Below are 15,762 nucleotides of genomic sequence, written 5' to 3'. Positions count from 1 at the left end.
GTTGTACTTTTCTCTCAGTGAGGTACAGACAATATTCATCATTATTATCTAGTGTTTGAAAATGTCATTCAAATAATTTAATATTTAGAAAGATAAATGTTGAATTAATATCTTAAAGCGTATAATATTTTTTAGATGCTGGGGCAGAGATTGCTTTTGTGCTGGATGGCTCTGATAGCATTCAACCAGATGACTTTCAGAGAGCCAAAGATTTCATCTACAATTTTATGTTAAATGTTTGGAAAGCATGTTTCAATGCAAGTATACACTAAAGGATTTTATGACACACATTTATAGCTGTTTGAAGTATAATTTAAAATGTATTTTATCAACAAAAAATCCCTCTCTCTTCAGTTTAACTTTGCAATAGTGCAATACGGCAGTAGCATCAGGACAGAGCTCTCTCTTCTAGAAAATAAGGATCGTGCCAGAACCTTGCAAAAGGTCAAGGAAATACAGCAAATTTTCAATCTCACCAACACTGCCTCTGCCATCCATCATGTCCTGTGAGTTTACAAATTATGATGTGAAACACTAGACATTTTAAGTGTTTGATTTGCATGCATCACTTTTGTTGGTAATATGTTAATGTTAGGGTCTCACTGGTTTCATTGGTTGTTTGCAGCACAAATATTTTCATCCTTGAGAATGGATCAAAAAAAAAACTCCAAAAAAATTATAATTGTATTGTCTGACGGGAAGATTTTGGGAGACCCAATGAATCTTACTGATGTTTTGAACATGCCACAAATGAAAGATGTCACTCGCTATTCCATTGGGGTGAGTGTTGTGGTGTTTATTTATTGTGTTTTGATGATTTCATTGAATTGTGTAGGGATGTAATGATTCACTCAACTCACGATGCGATAGGATTCACGATACTGGTTTCACAATGCGATTTTCTCACAATTTTTCACCACAAAATGAACAAAATGAAATTTAAGACAAATTATAAATGAAATGGGTGTTCTTTTATTATTTCTGAGACAAAATGCTGCATATTTCTTTGTGAATTTGAAATATTGGGTCAAATAATAAAACTAAATTTAAATTTTAGAACTAATCCCAAAGAAGTCCCTCCAGTTAGATCTTCCAATGCTGTTTTCTTGGGAGAAGGTTTGTTTTGGCTCAGCTCGTTCTATGTCTGTCTGGTCAAGACGCTGCTGATATAAGTAGTAAAATCAACAATGTACAACAATGACAGGTTTCACATTGTAATAAAGGCAAGATTTTAATATTTGCTATAATTTGTATTTTTACACTTTCAAGAATTACTTTTGAACACATTTAGAAAAATATGCTATAATAATCTACATGTTGTTAAAAAATCCAGTAACATTTTAAAGTAAGGTGTCATTTGTTTACATTAAATATATTAACTGACATGAACTATTAACAAGCAATATGTTACAAACTAGCGGTGTACAAACACACACAACAAGGAATATAAGATCAAGAGTCAACATTTACTAGGTAATCCAATGGAACATACAGGAACACAGGAGATACACACACTAGCAACGTAAGATAACCGACAAACACGTGAGGTGACTTTATATAGCAAGTCCAGATGAGAGATAATGATGATGATTGACTTCAGGTGCGGGTGATGGTGATGTGCAGGACAGAGGGGATGTTGGGAAATGTAGTGCAGGAACCGGTGACTGTAACAGTACTTCCCCCCCTCTGGCAAGGCGTGTCCATGCGCCGTAGAGGAAAATCCAAAGGGGTAGGCCGGAGGGGGTTCAGGAGGTGGACGGCGAAGCTGGAGGATGAGCCGGATGGAGGCCCAGTCCCCAACCAGGATTGATGGACATCGGCAGGCGACGCTGAAGGGAGGAGCCATGGTGGTGAAGGCGTCAGTGCCACCTTGGGGACGAGCAAAGGCGGCCGCAGCGATGGAAGAGGAACCCATGCCGCAGATGGAAGGTAGATGGAGCGGTTCGATGCCGACGACCCAGTCGACCACGACGGAGCCACAGCGACGATCATCCGAGGAGGATGCCGGGATCCTGAGGGCTGAGGTGTAGCTGGAGTGACCGAGGGCAGCGGCGGAGCCTAAGGGAGGGCAGAGCTAGCTGGAGCAGTAGGGGTGGAGGGCTGGAGAGCAACGGACGGCCCGCAGGTCCATTGCGTAGGCGATGTGACATCCGAACCCAGGTGAAGCCGACGGTCCGAGGCAGCTCCGCGAAGCAGATGGCTCGATGGTCCCAGCAGATGATGAGGGAGGGAGGAGCGTAGGTGAAGGAGTCAGGGTGACGGGTTGAGGAGGAGAGACGAGAACAGATGCTGGAGGCGGAGCCATGGGATCCTTACGCCCCAGAGGAGATGGCTCACAGTAGTCCCGCGATGTAAACACGTCACTGAGAGGAGATGATTGTGGTGTAGCCGGACTGATGGGTGACAGCTCGGGCAGGACAGCAGACTTGGTTGGGGTCAGGGAAGAAGGCTGAGATGGAGATTCAGTAAATATTTCCAAGAGAGGATGTGTAAGAGAGGCTGGATTGATGAGTCCAGTATAGACACTGCATGAAAAGAGCTGTATCCGTACTAGGAAACTCCTGTATACACCACTGGTTTTCGGACGTATCTACTAGTTCCACTGAGTGTATACATCGAATTCCACCAAGTTAGGATACTTCCGTAATGATACCAATTCGGATGTATCCTGGTGAAGGGATATTACTGTGGTACATACAGCCATTTGTTGCCATGGCAAGTAATCCACTCAAGAATTTTGTCAGGAGACATTTTCACACCTCAAGAGCCCTTTGCACTTCACACCTTGACACACCTCTGCTGTCCCTATTGGTGTTTTTTCTCAACTTTGATTGGTTGTTTTAAACAAAAACCCACCCAAAACCCTGAAAACTATTGGGACAGTACCCTGTCAATTTCCTGATACTAGTATTTGATTGGTCACGGTTTTCATTTAGCCCAACCCAAGCCCTCATAGCATAGTGACTTGATTGGTTTTGGCCAGCTATGTTAATAAACCTTAACCACCCCACCCCACCAACTATACAACCCAACCCCCTCAAAATGGAAAACAAAATGGATTTAGAATTTCTTTTAATTTAAATTAAACCAAACACTTAACGCATTAAATATATAAAGAAAACTATATAGACACTGTACAGGGGAAAAAGTACTTTTATAAAATTTAACCAAACACAGCAAACACAAGCAATATTATAACAGTTACAGAATATAAAACTAAATAAATTTAACTTAATATGTACACACAGCAAAGTATTTAAAATTTAACCAAACACAGCAAACACAAAGAATATATAAAAAAAAAAAATAAGTTGCAGAATATGAAACTAAATAAATCTAACCTAATAAGTATACAGAGTAAGAATATAAGACAAAACAGAAGAGAATAAGTGAACAAATGTGCAATTTGTGGTGCAATTATTAAAACTGCAAAGCCAGTGCAGTTTAAAGTTCAAGAAATGAAGGTCCATCATGTCCATTTCCATTAGCCTTAACACGCTGATGATGTAAAAGAGTGTAGCGCATGTCTGCTTCCAATCTGCGCTGAAGCTGCTGACAAAGTTCTGACAATTGTGGGTTCCTGTGAGATGGAGACCTCACAATCCACACTGGCCTTCCATCAACAATGGCATCCTCCTCATCAGACATCAGCTCCACGGTTGCAGTCCGCCAAAGCTCTCTCTCTGCATCTGTTTGAACAACCTTGGACCTGGAATCCAGCAACTGCAAAACATACAATGTGTTAACCACTAAAAAAAAACACCCAGAAATGTATCAAACTTAAAGGAATAGTTCACTCAAAAATGAAAATTCTGTCATAATGTACTCACTCTCATGTTGTTACAAACCTGTATAAATGTCTTTGTTCTGATGACCACAAAAGATGATTTTTGAAGGAATGTTTATAATTAAACCAATCATGAGCCCCATTGACTCATAATCGGTTTGATTTCAAACATTCCTAAAAAATATCTTCTTTTGTGGTTATCAGAAAAAAAAACATTTATACAGGAATTGTAAGAACACGAAAGTCAGTAAATAACAGAATTTAAAATTTTGGGTGAACTATCCCTTTAAAGACAACTTGATGAATTTCTAGACTTACTCGTCTTTTCCTTTGTCAGTTTTTAGCTCCTGTTTTAATTGTACTTTCTCCGAAGTGTCTCAAAGTATGTCTTGCAACACGCTGAATAAAAGAAAATTCAGATAAGTGACAGAAACTACACTATTCAAATTATAAGATGGACAAAATATAAGAGACCAAAATTATGGACATTAAAATAGTTAAACATTTTAAGATTACCTTGTATACACTCAGGGTCTGCATCTGCAAAAGTTGTTCTCAGTTCCTCTAGCAGATAAGTCATGACTGCTTGGTTACGAGGAGAACTTATTCTGTGTGGAAAGAGAGTAGTGTGTCATTAATTACATTTGAAAGGAATACGTAAAACCCCATAAACAGCATGGCCCACAAAGGCCAAATAAACATAGCAGAAAAACAGCAGTCTTACCCAGTTTGTGGATCATATTTTTGTGGGTTGTTTTCCGAATTGTGGAGGCGCCTTACAGCTTCCTGTAACATTGAATGAAAAACGCTTTAATACATGCACACATACATTGACTGGAAACAAAGTTTTCAAACGACGTCGTGTACATACGCAACAAACTTTTAAAAGGCCGGACAACTACAACAACGAAAGGGTCAAAAATAATTTAGTCAAGGCGATGTATAATTTAACTGTTACTACTATATTGTCCGCTAAAATAAAACTCAACTTACCACAATGCCCACGTTATGTGCCCTCTTTACTGTTTTATGGAATGGCTCTTCCTGCAGTCTTTGTTCTTCCTGCGGTCTTTGCTCGTCAAACTTTCGCTCAAGAGCACCAAGACGCTGGATAGCATCTTCGAGAAGAGCAGTGTTTGCAGCTTGCAAGTTTGTTGTGAAATGAAAAGTTTGCTCTAGTATAGGCACACAATGGCTAACCCCCCTCCCAGACCTGGCTATGAAAACAAAGCCAGCACCTCCTGCTAGTCATTAACATATGAAAACCCTTCACACCTCACAGCCACCACTCCTCGCAGCTAGCTGGGAAAATTCCTAGGAAACTTTCACCGATTCCTGTATACATCCACATACATCAGGTTTCTGGAAGTTTTACAGAGTTTACATTCGCATATTACCTTTCCAAGCAGTCTGCCTCATACATTTGGGAAACTTCAAGTTTAGCAGGGATTTCCCATCCCATATTTGTCCAGATACAGCTCTTTTCATGCAGTGAGAGCATAAAAAGCTGGGGAGTAGCATTGTTGTAGATGAACTCTCTCTCTCAGTGACAGCGGGTGGGCTTCTGTCCTGCTCGTCGTCTCCGACACCTACTCCCTCGACGCTGGATGGGACCCCCGACTCGAACCTCTCCTCAGATGGCATCACCTTAGGCTCTGGGGTGATGTCAGACTCGGTCGCTCCTCCTGGCGCGGGCTCTGACGTCACGGCGGGGTCGTCATCTCCATCTGCGGTGGGTCTCTGGTTGGGAACTGGGTTCGGCGGGGTTCTGGATTGGGGCCACTTGAACTCCAAGCACTTCAGCATGGATTCCTTCCAGTTCAAGCCAGTGGTATCTGGGAGATTGCAGGGTCCATTGTAGTTCGCCCCGATCCAGAACATCTTCAATTCCTCATCCTCCAGCTGGCTGTTGATGGCGAAAAGAAAAAACTGTGATGAAAAAACAGAAAAATCGTGGCTCTCCTGAGCCATAGTGATGAATTTGGCCCATTCATCCATTTAGGGTGGTCGGTTATTCTGTTACAAACCAGCAGTGTACAAACACACACGACAAGGAATATAAGATCAAGAGTCAGACTTTACTAGGTAATCCAATGGAACATACAGGAACACAAGAGATACACACACTAGCAACGTAAGATAACCGACAAAAATGTGAGTGAGGTGACTGTTTATAGTGAGTCCAGATGAGAGATAATGATGATGATTGACTTCAGGTGCGGGTGATGGTGATGACATGTAGGTGCAGGACAGAGGGGATGCTGGGAAATGTAGTGCAGGAACTGGTGACTGTAACACAATACAATTGCTGCAGTATTTATTAATCTTTGCTTAATGTTAGTTAATAAAAATACAAATGTTCATTGTTTGTTCATGTTAGTTCACAGTGTGTTAACTAATGTTGAAGTCCCCCTGTGGTGAAAATCAAGTTTTTAATGTTGTTTATATGTCTATGTGGTGTTTGTAATATGCTTTAAGACAAACCATGTGCAAATTCATAAGTCAACACCATTGTTAAGTATTTTCTCTTTAAAACGGCAGTGATCTAAAGACAGTTTCAAAAACTACCTTGTAACCAATCACGTCAACGTGAAGGCAGGCTTTAGCATTTCATTAACTATAACCGATCTGAACCAGGAGAGTCTCAAGAGAATACATGCCGGTATATTTTTCTGTTGATATGAAAAACAGGGTAGCAGTATAGTGGGTGTTTGATGTATATTACGATGTTATGATGAACTATATGCCTTTCTCCACAGATGTTCTGAGTTGTTCAAAGAGTTTCTAAGGATACTGATTGTTAGAAGACATTTGACTGACTCAGATGGTGAACGGCAGGGTTGCCAGGTTTTCACAACAAAACCTGCCCAATTGCTCCTCAAAACTAGCCCAATCGCATTTCAGGGGGGTCCCATGGTGGGGGTGGGGGGGGGGTCTAAATTCGCATTCCAGGGGCTAAATATCACATTCTTTTGAGTCAATTCAACCCGCGAACAGGAAAAGCCACCCGCGGCAACAGTGTAAAAGTAGCCCAATTCCACAGGGAAAACCGCAGACGTGGCAACACTGGTGACCGTGAACGGGAACATGGTTTGTAACATTCGCAACACATTATTAGCTGTTTGATAACATAGTTAAGCAAAAGGCTAATCATATTAATTACCATCAGGTGTCCAACATTGTAAAAAGCAATAGGCCTACCACTTGTGCCGCGTTTCCCTCAGTAAGTTGACCGAGTGGATCTCTGAGCTCATGCAAATGAGTGGAGGTGGGGCAAATTAGCATATTCATAGATCCGTGTATATTAAATGAAGCAAGGCTGTAGAGTTACATTCATGCTGTTTTAAGGCACGAAGAAATGTTTTTGTCACAGGAAAAATGTTTAAATGTGTCACTTTAGTGATCAGAGATGAGTTTTAAGGGATAAAATTATTGACTACAGGGGAACTTTAACAAATGCAACTTTTGATTTTAAAGGTGCCCTAGAATTGAAAATTGAATTTACTTCGGCATAATTAAATAAGAGTTCTGTACTTTAAAATGACATACAGTGAGTCTCAAACACCATTGTTTCCTCCTTCTTATGTAAATTTGTTTTGTGCAAAAGACCTCTGAAGAACAGGCGAATCTCAACATAACACCGACTGTGACGCAACAGTCGGAATCATTAATATGTACGCCCCCAACTTTTGCATATACCAGCCCATGTTCAAGGCATTAGACAAGCCAGTGTTAACGTCTGGAGCTGCACAGCTGGATCAACAGACTTTATGCAGGTAAGCAAGCAAGGACAATAGCGAAAAATGGCAGATAAAGCAATAATAACTGACATGATCCATGATATCATGATATTTTTAGTGATATTTGTAAATTGTCTTTCTAAATGTTTTGTTAGCATGTTGCTAATGTACTGTTAAATGTGGTTAAAGTTACCATCGTTTATTACTGTATTCACGGAGACAAGAGCCATCGTTATTTTCATTATTAAACACTTGCAGTCTGTATAATTCATAAACACAACTTTTCTTTATAAATCATGTTAACATCCAAATGAATACTATACTTATATGATCTGATGCATGCATGCAGCATCCATGAGGAACATTTTGTAAAGATCCATTTTGAGGGTTATATTAGCTGTGTGAATTTTGTTTATGCAATGTATTATAGAGTCGCGATCCTGGGGGCGGGGAGCGCGAGCATTTAAAGGGGACACGCACTGAATCGGCGCATATTTAATTATGTCCCAAAATAGGCAGTTAAAAAAAATAATAATAATAATTTTGAGCTGAAACTTCACAGACACATTTAGGGGACACCTTAGACTTATATTACATCTTGTGAAAAAGGGTTCTAAGGCACCTTTAATAATGTATTAGTAAATGGTGACATTAACAGTAACTAAGACTAATAATTGTTGTAAAAGTATTGTTCATCCTTAGTTCATGTTAAGTAAAGTAGTTAACTAATGAACTTTACTGTAAAGTGTTACCAAAACTCTATACACATTTAGAAAGAGTACAATAAATACAGTACCTGCACAAACACAGCTTTCTCCTTCAGTCTGTGAAATACATCCAACATTAGATACGTTGTGCTATTAGTGTATATTAACATCATCTTGGGGTATCTGCACATCAACGCTTTCATTTTTAGTCTTTGTAAATGTATGAGGATGTCTTTGTATGAAGGAGGATGGCTCGTCCTCAACATCAGCGCTTACTGCTGCTACTCTTGACGCTCAACTTGCTCGCTGTTCTCGTGCCTGTAAAGCGGAATCACAGTAATCTGCTTCAGGGACACCGACCCTGCTGTTTAAAATGTGTATCGCGATTCTTTTCTCGAACATTTCAACCAACTTGAATTGTCACATATTTAAATCGATTTTCAACCGACTCATGGAGCATCATTACATCCCTAGGATTGTGGCTTGTTTCTTTTATGTTGTGCCAATTCCGTTGTGTTGTGGTTTGTTTTCATTGTGGTTTGTTACAATTGCACATTACTGTAATTTATTTTAATCTGTCCTTGTAGATACTTCTAGGTTCACCAGTCCTACTAAAGCACTTACAACAGCTATGTTACTTGGTTATTTTATAGATAATAGTTTTTATGATTTAACAAAATATATCATAAAACCCATACACTTGGATAAATATTGTTATCTTTAGGTTGGTGAAGGTATTCTGTCTAATCCTGAAGCAATAAAAGAGATGAAGGACATAGCAGATCCTGATCAATTTTTCAGTGTTTCCAATTATACCGGATTAGACGACATTCTGTCCTCACTGAAAAGTATAATTGGAATTAAAGGTAAGAAATGTTTCAACATCATGCTTTATAATAGAGAAAGGCATTTCCCTTTCGAGGGAACTCAATGCTATGGGAATGCTTTCAGTATGCGCCGGTGTCTGAAGTCATGGCAGTTCTATTGGCTGATGGAGGTCAGGTGAAATCAAGACCAAAAAATGGCACTTGCATTAAACGTCATCAGTTTCTATGTCTTTAGGAAGCTGCATGTCTGTTTGTATTCACATGAATTGATTGTCAGATTGTTCATCTCACTCGGTGTTAGACAGTATGGCCAGCAAGCATTTTAAGAGTTGTGAGTCACCATGCCCTTGCTTTATTACGAGGGATGACATGCGCAATTTGTGTGCAATGTGTTTGGAAGCAGAGCACGCTTAGTCTCTAATAATGGAAATCACAGGTGGAGTTGGCGGAAGAGCTTGAGAAAGGTGTTTCTCTTTTCTCTTGCTCTCTCTTCCGACTCCGACAGCCCCAATTTGGATCCCGAAGCCTACTCGGCAATTTCTTCTGATCCAAATAAGGTCCTAATGCTGGCCGCATCCAGCTCTGAGGAACTGGATGTGGATGTTGTTGTGGGAGCCTCAATTGATCCACTTCCTCAATCATATGCATATGAGGAGCTGCTTGAGGTGGTAACTCATGCCGTAGCCAAACTAAATTTGGACTGTCCAGAGGAGAAATAGGAAGTAGCTCACAGTAAGCTCGACAAGCATTTTTTCCTGATCTCCACTCCACGGTGTCGGGATCATGGAAAAACCCCTATTCAGCCCACATATTCAACCTTATATGGGGAAATATCATGGAAACAATCTTTGGCATTGTCCTGGAGGGGTCCAGCTTGCCTTTCTGAAGGATCTGGATGTCGGTGAGGGATTATACCCTGAGCTGGTCAAAGAACTCTGCAGATCTTGCCCTCCATGCCACCCAACATGACACTGGCTGTTCTATGGCTGCCATGTGGCTTAGGGTGCGTTCACAATTGTAGTTTGGTTAATTTTGTCCGGACCAAAGAAGAAAAAAAAAACATTTAGTCCTGGTCCGATTAGCGTTCAGATTGGCAATTTTATCACCGAACCAAAAGATATCGAACCTTAAGGCATATGGATACATTCACAATGTGAATGGTCGGATTTTATAACGTATTGCCAATTTTGAGATGGAACTTACAGAACATCCAAAACAATGCTGTGTGCTGAGATAAATGCGCTCGTTGTGTGTGTGTAGCCTGCATGTGATGGTATTTTGGCCAGCTGGGAACTCGTGAAGAGCTTATAAAACACGTAAAGTAGTCAAAACAGCGGCTGGAATCCCTCCGTCACACACAAACGATCTGCTGCGTGGAGATGCGCATCTGATGCCTGTGATGGGCAAACTCGCAACTATGACGAGAAAAACCGACATGCGTGAGGATTCTGTCCATTTTAGGGTCTCGTCTTCCTGTTTTTGGTTCGTTTACATGTCTTTGGTCCGTGTTGCGTTCAAATATCATTCGAACCGCACCAGAGTTCGTTTGGAAGCGGACCTAGACCCATCTTTTCAGCGGTCTCGGTCCGCTTGTTTGGGGCGCACCAGGGTTCGGATGGCAGCGTTCACACATGTTCAAATGAACCGCACTAACCGAGCAATCGCACCAGGGTTCGTTTTAATAGATGTGACAAGTGTGAACACACCCTTAATCTATCGGGCATTAAAGAAAAAGTCTTTCTCCTGGATGCTCTGATTTCTTCTCCTGGCCTGTATGGCAATAAAGTAAATGCTGTCACCGACAGGTTTCAGGATGTGGTGACTTTGACCAGCCAGTCCTGGCCCTAATTCCTATAGGGAAGAGCAAAGCGAATAGTCCTGGAAGGTTTATCAGATGCTCCATTCAAGCCCTTGGAGTCAGCTTCATAAAAATTTCTGACTCTTAAAGCGGCTCTGTTACTGGCATTAATGTTGTTTAAAATAGTAGGAGACTTGCAGACCCTTTCAATAGCCTTGTTCTGATTGGACTTTGCCCCTGGACTGTTCACAGTTATTCTGTCCCTAGACCAAATTACATTCCAAAGGTGCCTTCTTTGACCGCTCAGTCGTCATACTTCAGGCATTGTTCCCTCCTCCATTTTGATCACTGAGGAAAGAAGGGCTTCACATAAATCTTTAGATCCCGGACTGGACTTTATTAACCACACAGGCTAGTGGCATAAATCTAGTCAATTATTAGTCCAGCAAATGTGCTGCAGTCACCAAGCAGTGTTTATCGCACTGGATCACAGATGTGATTCTCTGGCCTATGAGGCACGTGGGCTGTCTTCACTTCTACGAGTCATGCCCCACTCCACTCAGGGTGTGGCATCCCTTAAGGCATTATATAAGGGTGTGCCTTTGCAAGATGTTTGTACTGCAGTAAGGTGGTCCTCCCTGGACACATTCATAAGGTTTTACAGATATAGATTCAACCCCATGCTCACTGGTCCTTTTGGGTTGATTGATTATTTTAGCTCAAAATGTATGTGCTTGTGTATCTTTCATAGCCTTGCTGGGCAAGCATCTTTTCAGTATGACAGCATGGGTATTAATGTTCCCATAGCGTCAACGCCATGACGCAGCATTGAGTTAACTCTGGTTTACATGTGTAAACCCGGTTCCCTGAAAAGGGAACGAGATGCTGCATCTAGTGGCCATACTTCAATATGCCTATGCATCTTCCTTCAGATGATTCAAATCTGTTGACGTTTAATGCAGGCACTGTTTTATGGTCTTGATGACGCACTACGCTTCATCATCTGACCTCCGTTGGCCAATAGATTTGGCATGATTTCACATGCACTTCAGACACTGGCACACACTGGAAGCATTCACAGAGCATCAAAACCATGCAGGACACTGGGTTTACATGCAACATTTTGTGTTATAAAATGGAAAGTTTCCATTCTAAACTCTGATCTGTGAAAAATACAAGGGCCTAGACTTTAGCCAAGAGGACAAAAAGCAAACAACCCATGGTAGGGCAAAACTTGAACAGAAATAAAACTTACTAAAACAGACAGTTATCCTGTTCCACTGTACCGCCCCTGCTACACATACCTTTCAAAAGAGACCAAAACCATGCATATACTCCAAATGGTTCAAGAACAGCATGCAATTTACTTTAAGAATGGGTATGCCTTTTTTAGGCATTTTAGGCAAATTTTACAGGAATGTTAAGGGGTTAGAAACAGGTAAAAACTATCAAGACTACCAACATGATCTAGACAGGCTCAAAGACTCTTGCTATAACCCAGTTGTTCTCAATTCTGTAATCTCCACGCTGTGTGGGCAGATGATAACTATGTTTCTCGCCTGGATAAAGCAAACCATTGTCTCGATGACATCATGCACTTGTGCATTAAGGCAGAAACACACCAAGCCGACGCCGACGAACTAGTGGCGATGAAAGCAGACTGCAGGGTTAGCTCACATCAGGAGCGTCTGGGTCCAAAGTTGCCCTGACACGCCAAACCAATGCTCGACAGCCAACGGCAAAGTAGCACGTCCGTTCTGCGCCTGCGTAAGATGAAATGCCTTTCCGTACCAGCAGGTGGCAGTAGCTGAACAGCCAATAAGAATGATCAGATGGCCTGACGGCCCGACGAGCTCCGATGCCGATTCAACATGTCGAATCAGTTGAACAAAAGCTGAGCACCAACTTCAGCCAACGGTGCAGAACACACTGAGAAAACTTAGTCGGTCGACGAACAAAAACTGCCCGACGGCCGACCGTCAGCTTGGTGTTTTCCTGCCTTCACGTTCAGTCAGTGTTTCATCGCCATCTAATGGCCTGCCAGCAGAATACAGTGTTTTCTGTATGTGGAAAACTCAAGCATATTATTGTTGTGTAAACATACCCTAATATCTAATCCTAATCGCGACAATATTAAGAAGCCAATCCCCACACTCCTTCTCTCAGATGGCTCAGATATTGAAGAGCGTTTGGTAATTTACAGACCGAAGCACAGATTGAGAAGAAGGGATTATTTATATGTATTTGTTATAAATAATAAAATATTGTTAAATGCCTGAAACGAAAAATGAAAAGGAATGTTTTAAAAATTCAGGTCATCTTGGAGTTCATTTATTAAAAGCACATTTATTTTAAATTAGGCTACTTGAGACCAGAGGTAACCAATATCAGACCAGACCCGTATCCAAGTCACTTGTCCAAGTTTTGGACCCAAACCTGCATAGACTTCAGGATATGCATATTTATTTTAAAATAGGCTATATCCTTCTTCATACGCCAAAAAAAAAAAAAAAAATAAATTGGATTTTTGGTGGCAGTCTGAAGATTATTAATTGCATAGGTTTAACAGACTAGTAGCTTTTTCCGCTGACAAAAAAAAAAAAAAAAAAAAAAAAGGATATCTACTAATTACTCAATCATTTTCTCTCTCAGATATAGATGTGTCTGGTCAGGCTAAATGTGCTCATAGCTGTGCGAATGTGCCGGGATCGTTCCGTTGTGTGTGTAATCTGGGGATCGAGCTGGACACTGATGAGAATCACACCTACCGTGAGTAGAAATACACTCACATTAACACACACTCTGTGAATCTTTTAGAGTAATTTGAAGTAGAACCAAAAAAACCTTAAAATTACTGACATGTGGAATTGGTTTACTAGAGCCAAACACAAACAGTCCATGATCAGTCAGTGTACAGTAGCTATTGTTGTTTGACAACATGACAGTTGTTCGGCTGAAGAAACATCTTTCCAAAAAGATAGTAGACAGCAAAACAGTTTTGAAAGTTGTGAGTTTTGAAAGTTACATTATGATCTAGGATCTTTATACAGTGTGTGCCACTGTAAGTCTATCCCACACAGCCTCATTTTCATCCACATAAAATATAATATCAATACGTTGTCTACCCTGATTAAAGTCTAAGTACTTTTTTAATTAAATTAGCCACATCCAACTTGTCATCTTTATTTAGCCTATATGGTGCCAGTTCTGTAAAGTAGCTCTGAAAAGACAATAGTGTCATTGTCCAACTGAAGTCAGTTCAGTGTTGATTCAGTTTGATTCAAAAACATTAATTATGAAATGTGTTCAATTCATCTATAAAGCAGCTCTGGAGTTCACTTTTTATCCAATAGTGTCAAGGCAGTCAAATCAATAAAATTGCCATGAAGTTGATCATTCTGTTGATCTGTTGTTATCGTACATTGTTCTGTAAAGCCTATAACATTTTATCAAAACCTTCAAGCAAAACAGTTTGACAAAGTTTTCTGAAGTGAAGCGGTGCGTTTGTGTGAAGAAATATCCATATTTAACAAGTTATGAAGTAAAATTTGAAAGTGAACTAATCCTTTAAGTCACAGATGTATTAATTTATTTGACATTCAGTTTATTTTGATTCTATTTGATCATATTCAGATTTAGGAATTTAATTGGAATTTAAAAGGCATTCTAAATTAATTTCTGAATTATGCACAAACGTAATATTCATCTATCCATCCATGTGTTTTTTTTTTTCTTCTGTAGGGCCCTCTGATTTCCCTGATGTGGAAAACAGGGATGGAATTGAGGAATCCGAGCTCAAAATTGAAAATTTCTGTATAAAGCAGAATGTCACATAATTCAGCAAATTTTTCATGGCTACTAAAGATATATAAATATTCAGTTTGGGTGATTTTTTTTTTGTTAATCTTTTTTTTTTTTTTTTTTGTTAATCTAGCCACTGTACCAATTAAAAACCTAGGATAGTTTTGATTTACTTCTATGAGTTTGCAGAGATTTTCGGCCTTGGCAGCTTTTAGAGCCTGTCTATAGATATTCTGTGTTAGAGAAATATTATTTCTTATGTGCATTCAATCAATGCCACTGCTTATACGTGATTAATTTTGTCGATCTCACATGAGTTACAAAGATTTCCTTATAACATTTAATCAAGACAGACAGTTTGTTTTTGACACATACGTACATATTTGTGTGTGTAAATCAGTATTTTTATTGTATGTATTGAAACAGACTCTGTACCTTTATCGCTACTCAATATATGATGCTTTTGACAGAAGGATTAGGGGAGGAGGACAAAGTTAATGCTAACTTGAGAAAGTTAACTGCTTTATAATAATGCTCAAGGTGCAATGTGGCTAATCTTAGCTACATAAGGTAGTGATTTCAACTGTGACATCACATCAAATCTAATTAGATGAACTGCAGTGCATCAGTCCTCATGAAACAGCCCCTGCTAACTTTAATTTCATAAGTGTCTGCAGAGCAGTTAGGTCAGGTGGATGCATAGCTACTCTACTTTCCTCTGAGTTTGACTGTTGTGTTATTGCTGGGGATTTTAATATTCACATAGATAATGCTGAAACCAATTCTTAACTCTTTTTTGGTGTATGCAAAATTATTCATATTCAAATGTCAATTATTTTTATTTTTCTATTATTATTATTTATTTATCTCAATTTATTCTTTTGATTAATGTCTTTTAATTATTCCTTTTTATGAATCTTATTACATTTTTTTACTGTTGATATAGGACACACTTTTTCAAAACTCTTCAGTGAGCACAACATCAGTCTCTACAGGCTAAACTATAATTTTCTACTGTATAAACATGAACTATGTAACATACTGCAATGAATTATAAACAGTGTCGTTCTAGTTTTGTAAAGAAACTTTATGAAAGAAAACA

At 39.8% G+C, this 15,762-nt stretch overlaps 1 protein-coding gene and 1 long non-coding RNA gene across 2 annotated transcripts; one reads left to right on the top strand and one right to left on the bottom strand.

The window, feature by feature from the left end:
- The first annotated feature begins 356 nt into the window (after positions 1-356).
- Positions 357-15,160, top strand: LOC125249679 (integrin alpha-E-like). The gene is made up of 5 exons (XM_048162021.1): positions 357-506; positions 626-780; positions 8,959-9,100; positions 13,512-13,628; positions 14,601-15,160. The coding sequence occupies exons 1-5, from the start codon at positions 500-502 to the stop codon at positions 14,693-14,695; spliced, it is 516 nt and encodes a 171-aa protein (XP_048017978.1). The 5' UTR covers positions 357-499; the 3' UTR covers positions 14,696-15,160.
- LOC125249680 lies at positions 3,556-4,657 on the bottom strand. The gene is made up of 4 exons (XR_007180603.1): positions 4,512-4,657; positions 4,304-4,395; positions 4,106-4,186; positions 3,556-3,723 (listed from the first exon to the last, which is right to left on the bottom strand). It is a non-coding gene; the product is annotated as an uncharacterized LOC125249680 (long non-coding RNA).
- Positions 15,161-15,762: the final 602 nt, after the last annotated feature.

This window comes from Megalobrama amblycephala, linkage group LG16, assembly GCF_018812025.1.
Source record: "Megalobrama amblycephala isolate DHTTF-2021 linkage group LG16, ASM1881202v1, whole genome shotgun sequence".
In the NCBI taxonomy this organism is placed as follows: domain Eukaryota; kingdom Metazoa; phylum Chordata; class Actinopteri; order Cypriniformes; family Xenocyprididae; genus Megalobrama; species Megalobrama amblycephala.
This window is presented reverse-complemented; position numbering and strand designations above follow the sequence as displayed.

Bases quoted from the DNA above. Each gene is read 5' to 3' on its own strand.
- LOC125249679 (XM_048162021.1), top strand. The intron at 781-8,958 runs GTGAGTGTTGTG...TGTTATCTTTAG, and splicing joins TCACTCGCTATTCCATTGGG to GTTGGTGAAGGTATTCTGTC. The intron at 13,629-14,600 runs GTGAGTAGAAAT...TTTCTTCTGTAG, and splicing joins TGATGAGAATCACACCTACC to GGCCCTCTGATTTCCCTGAT.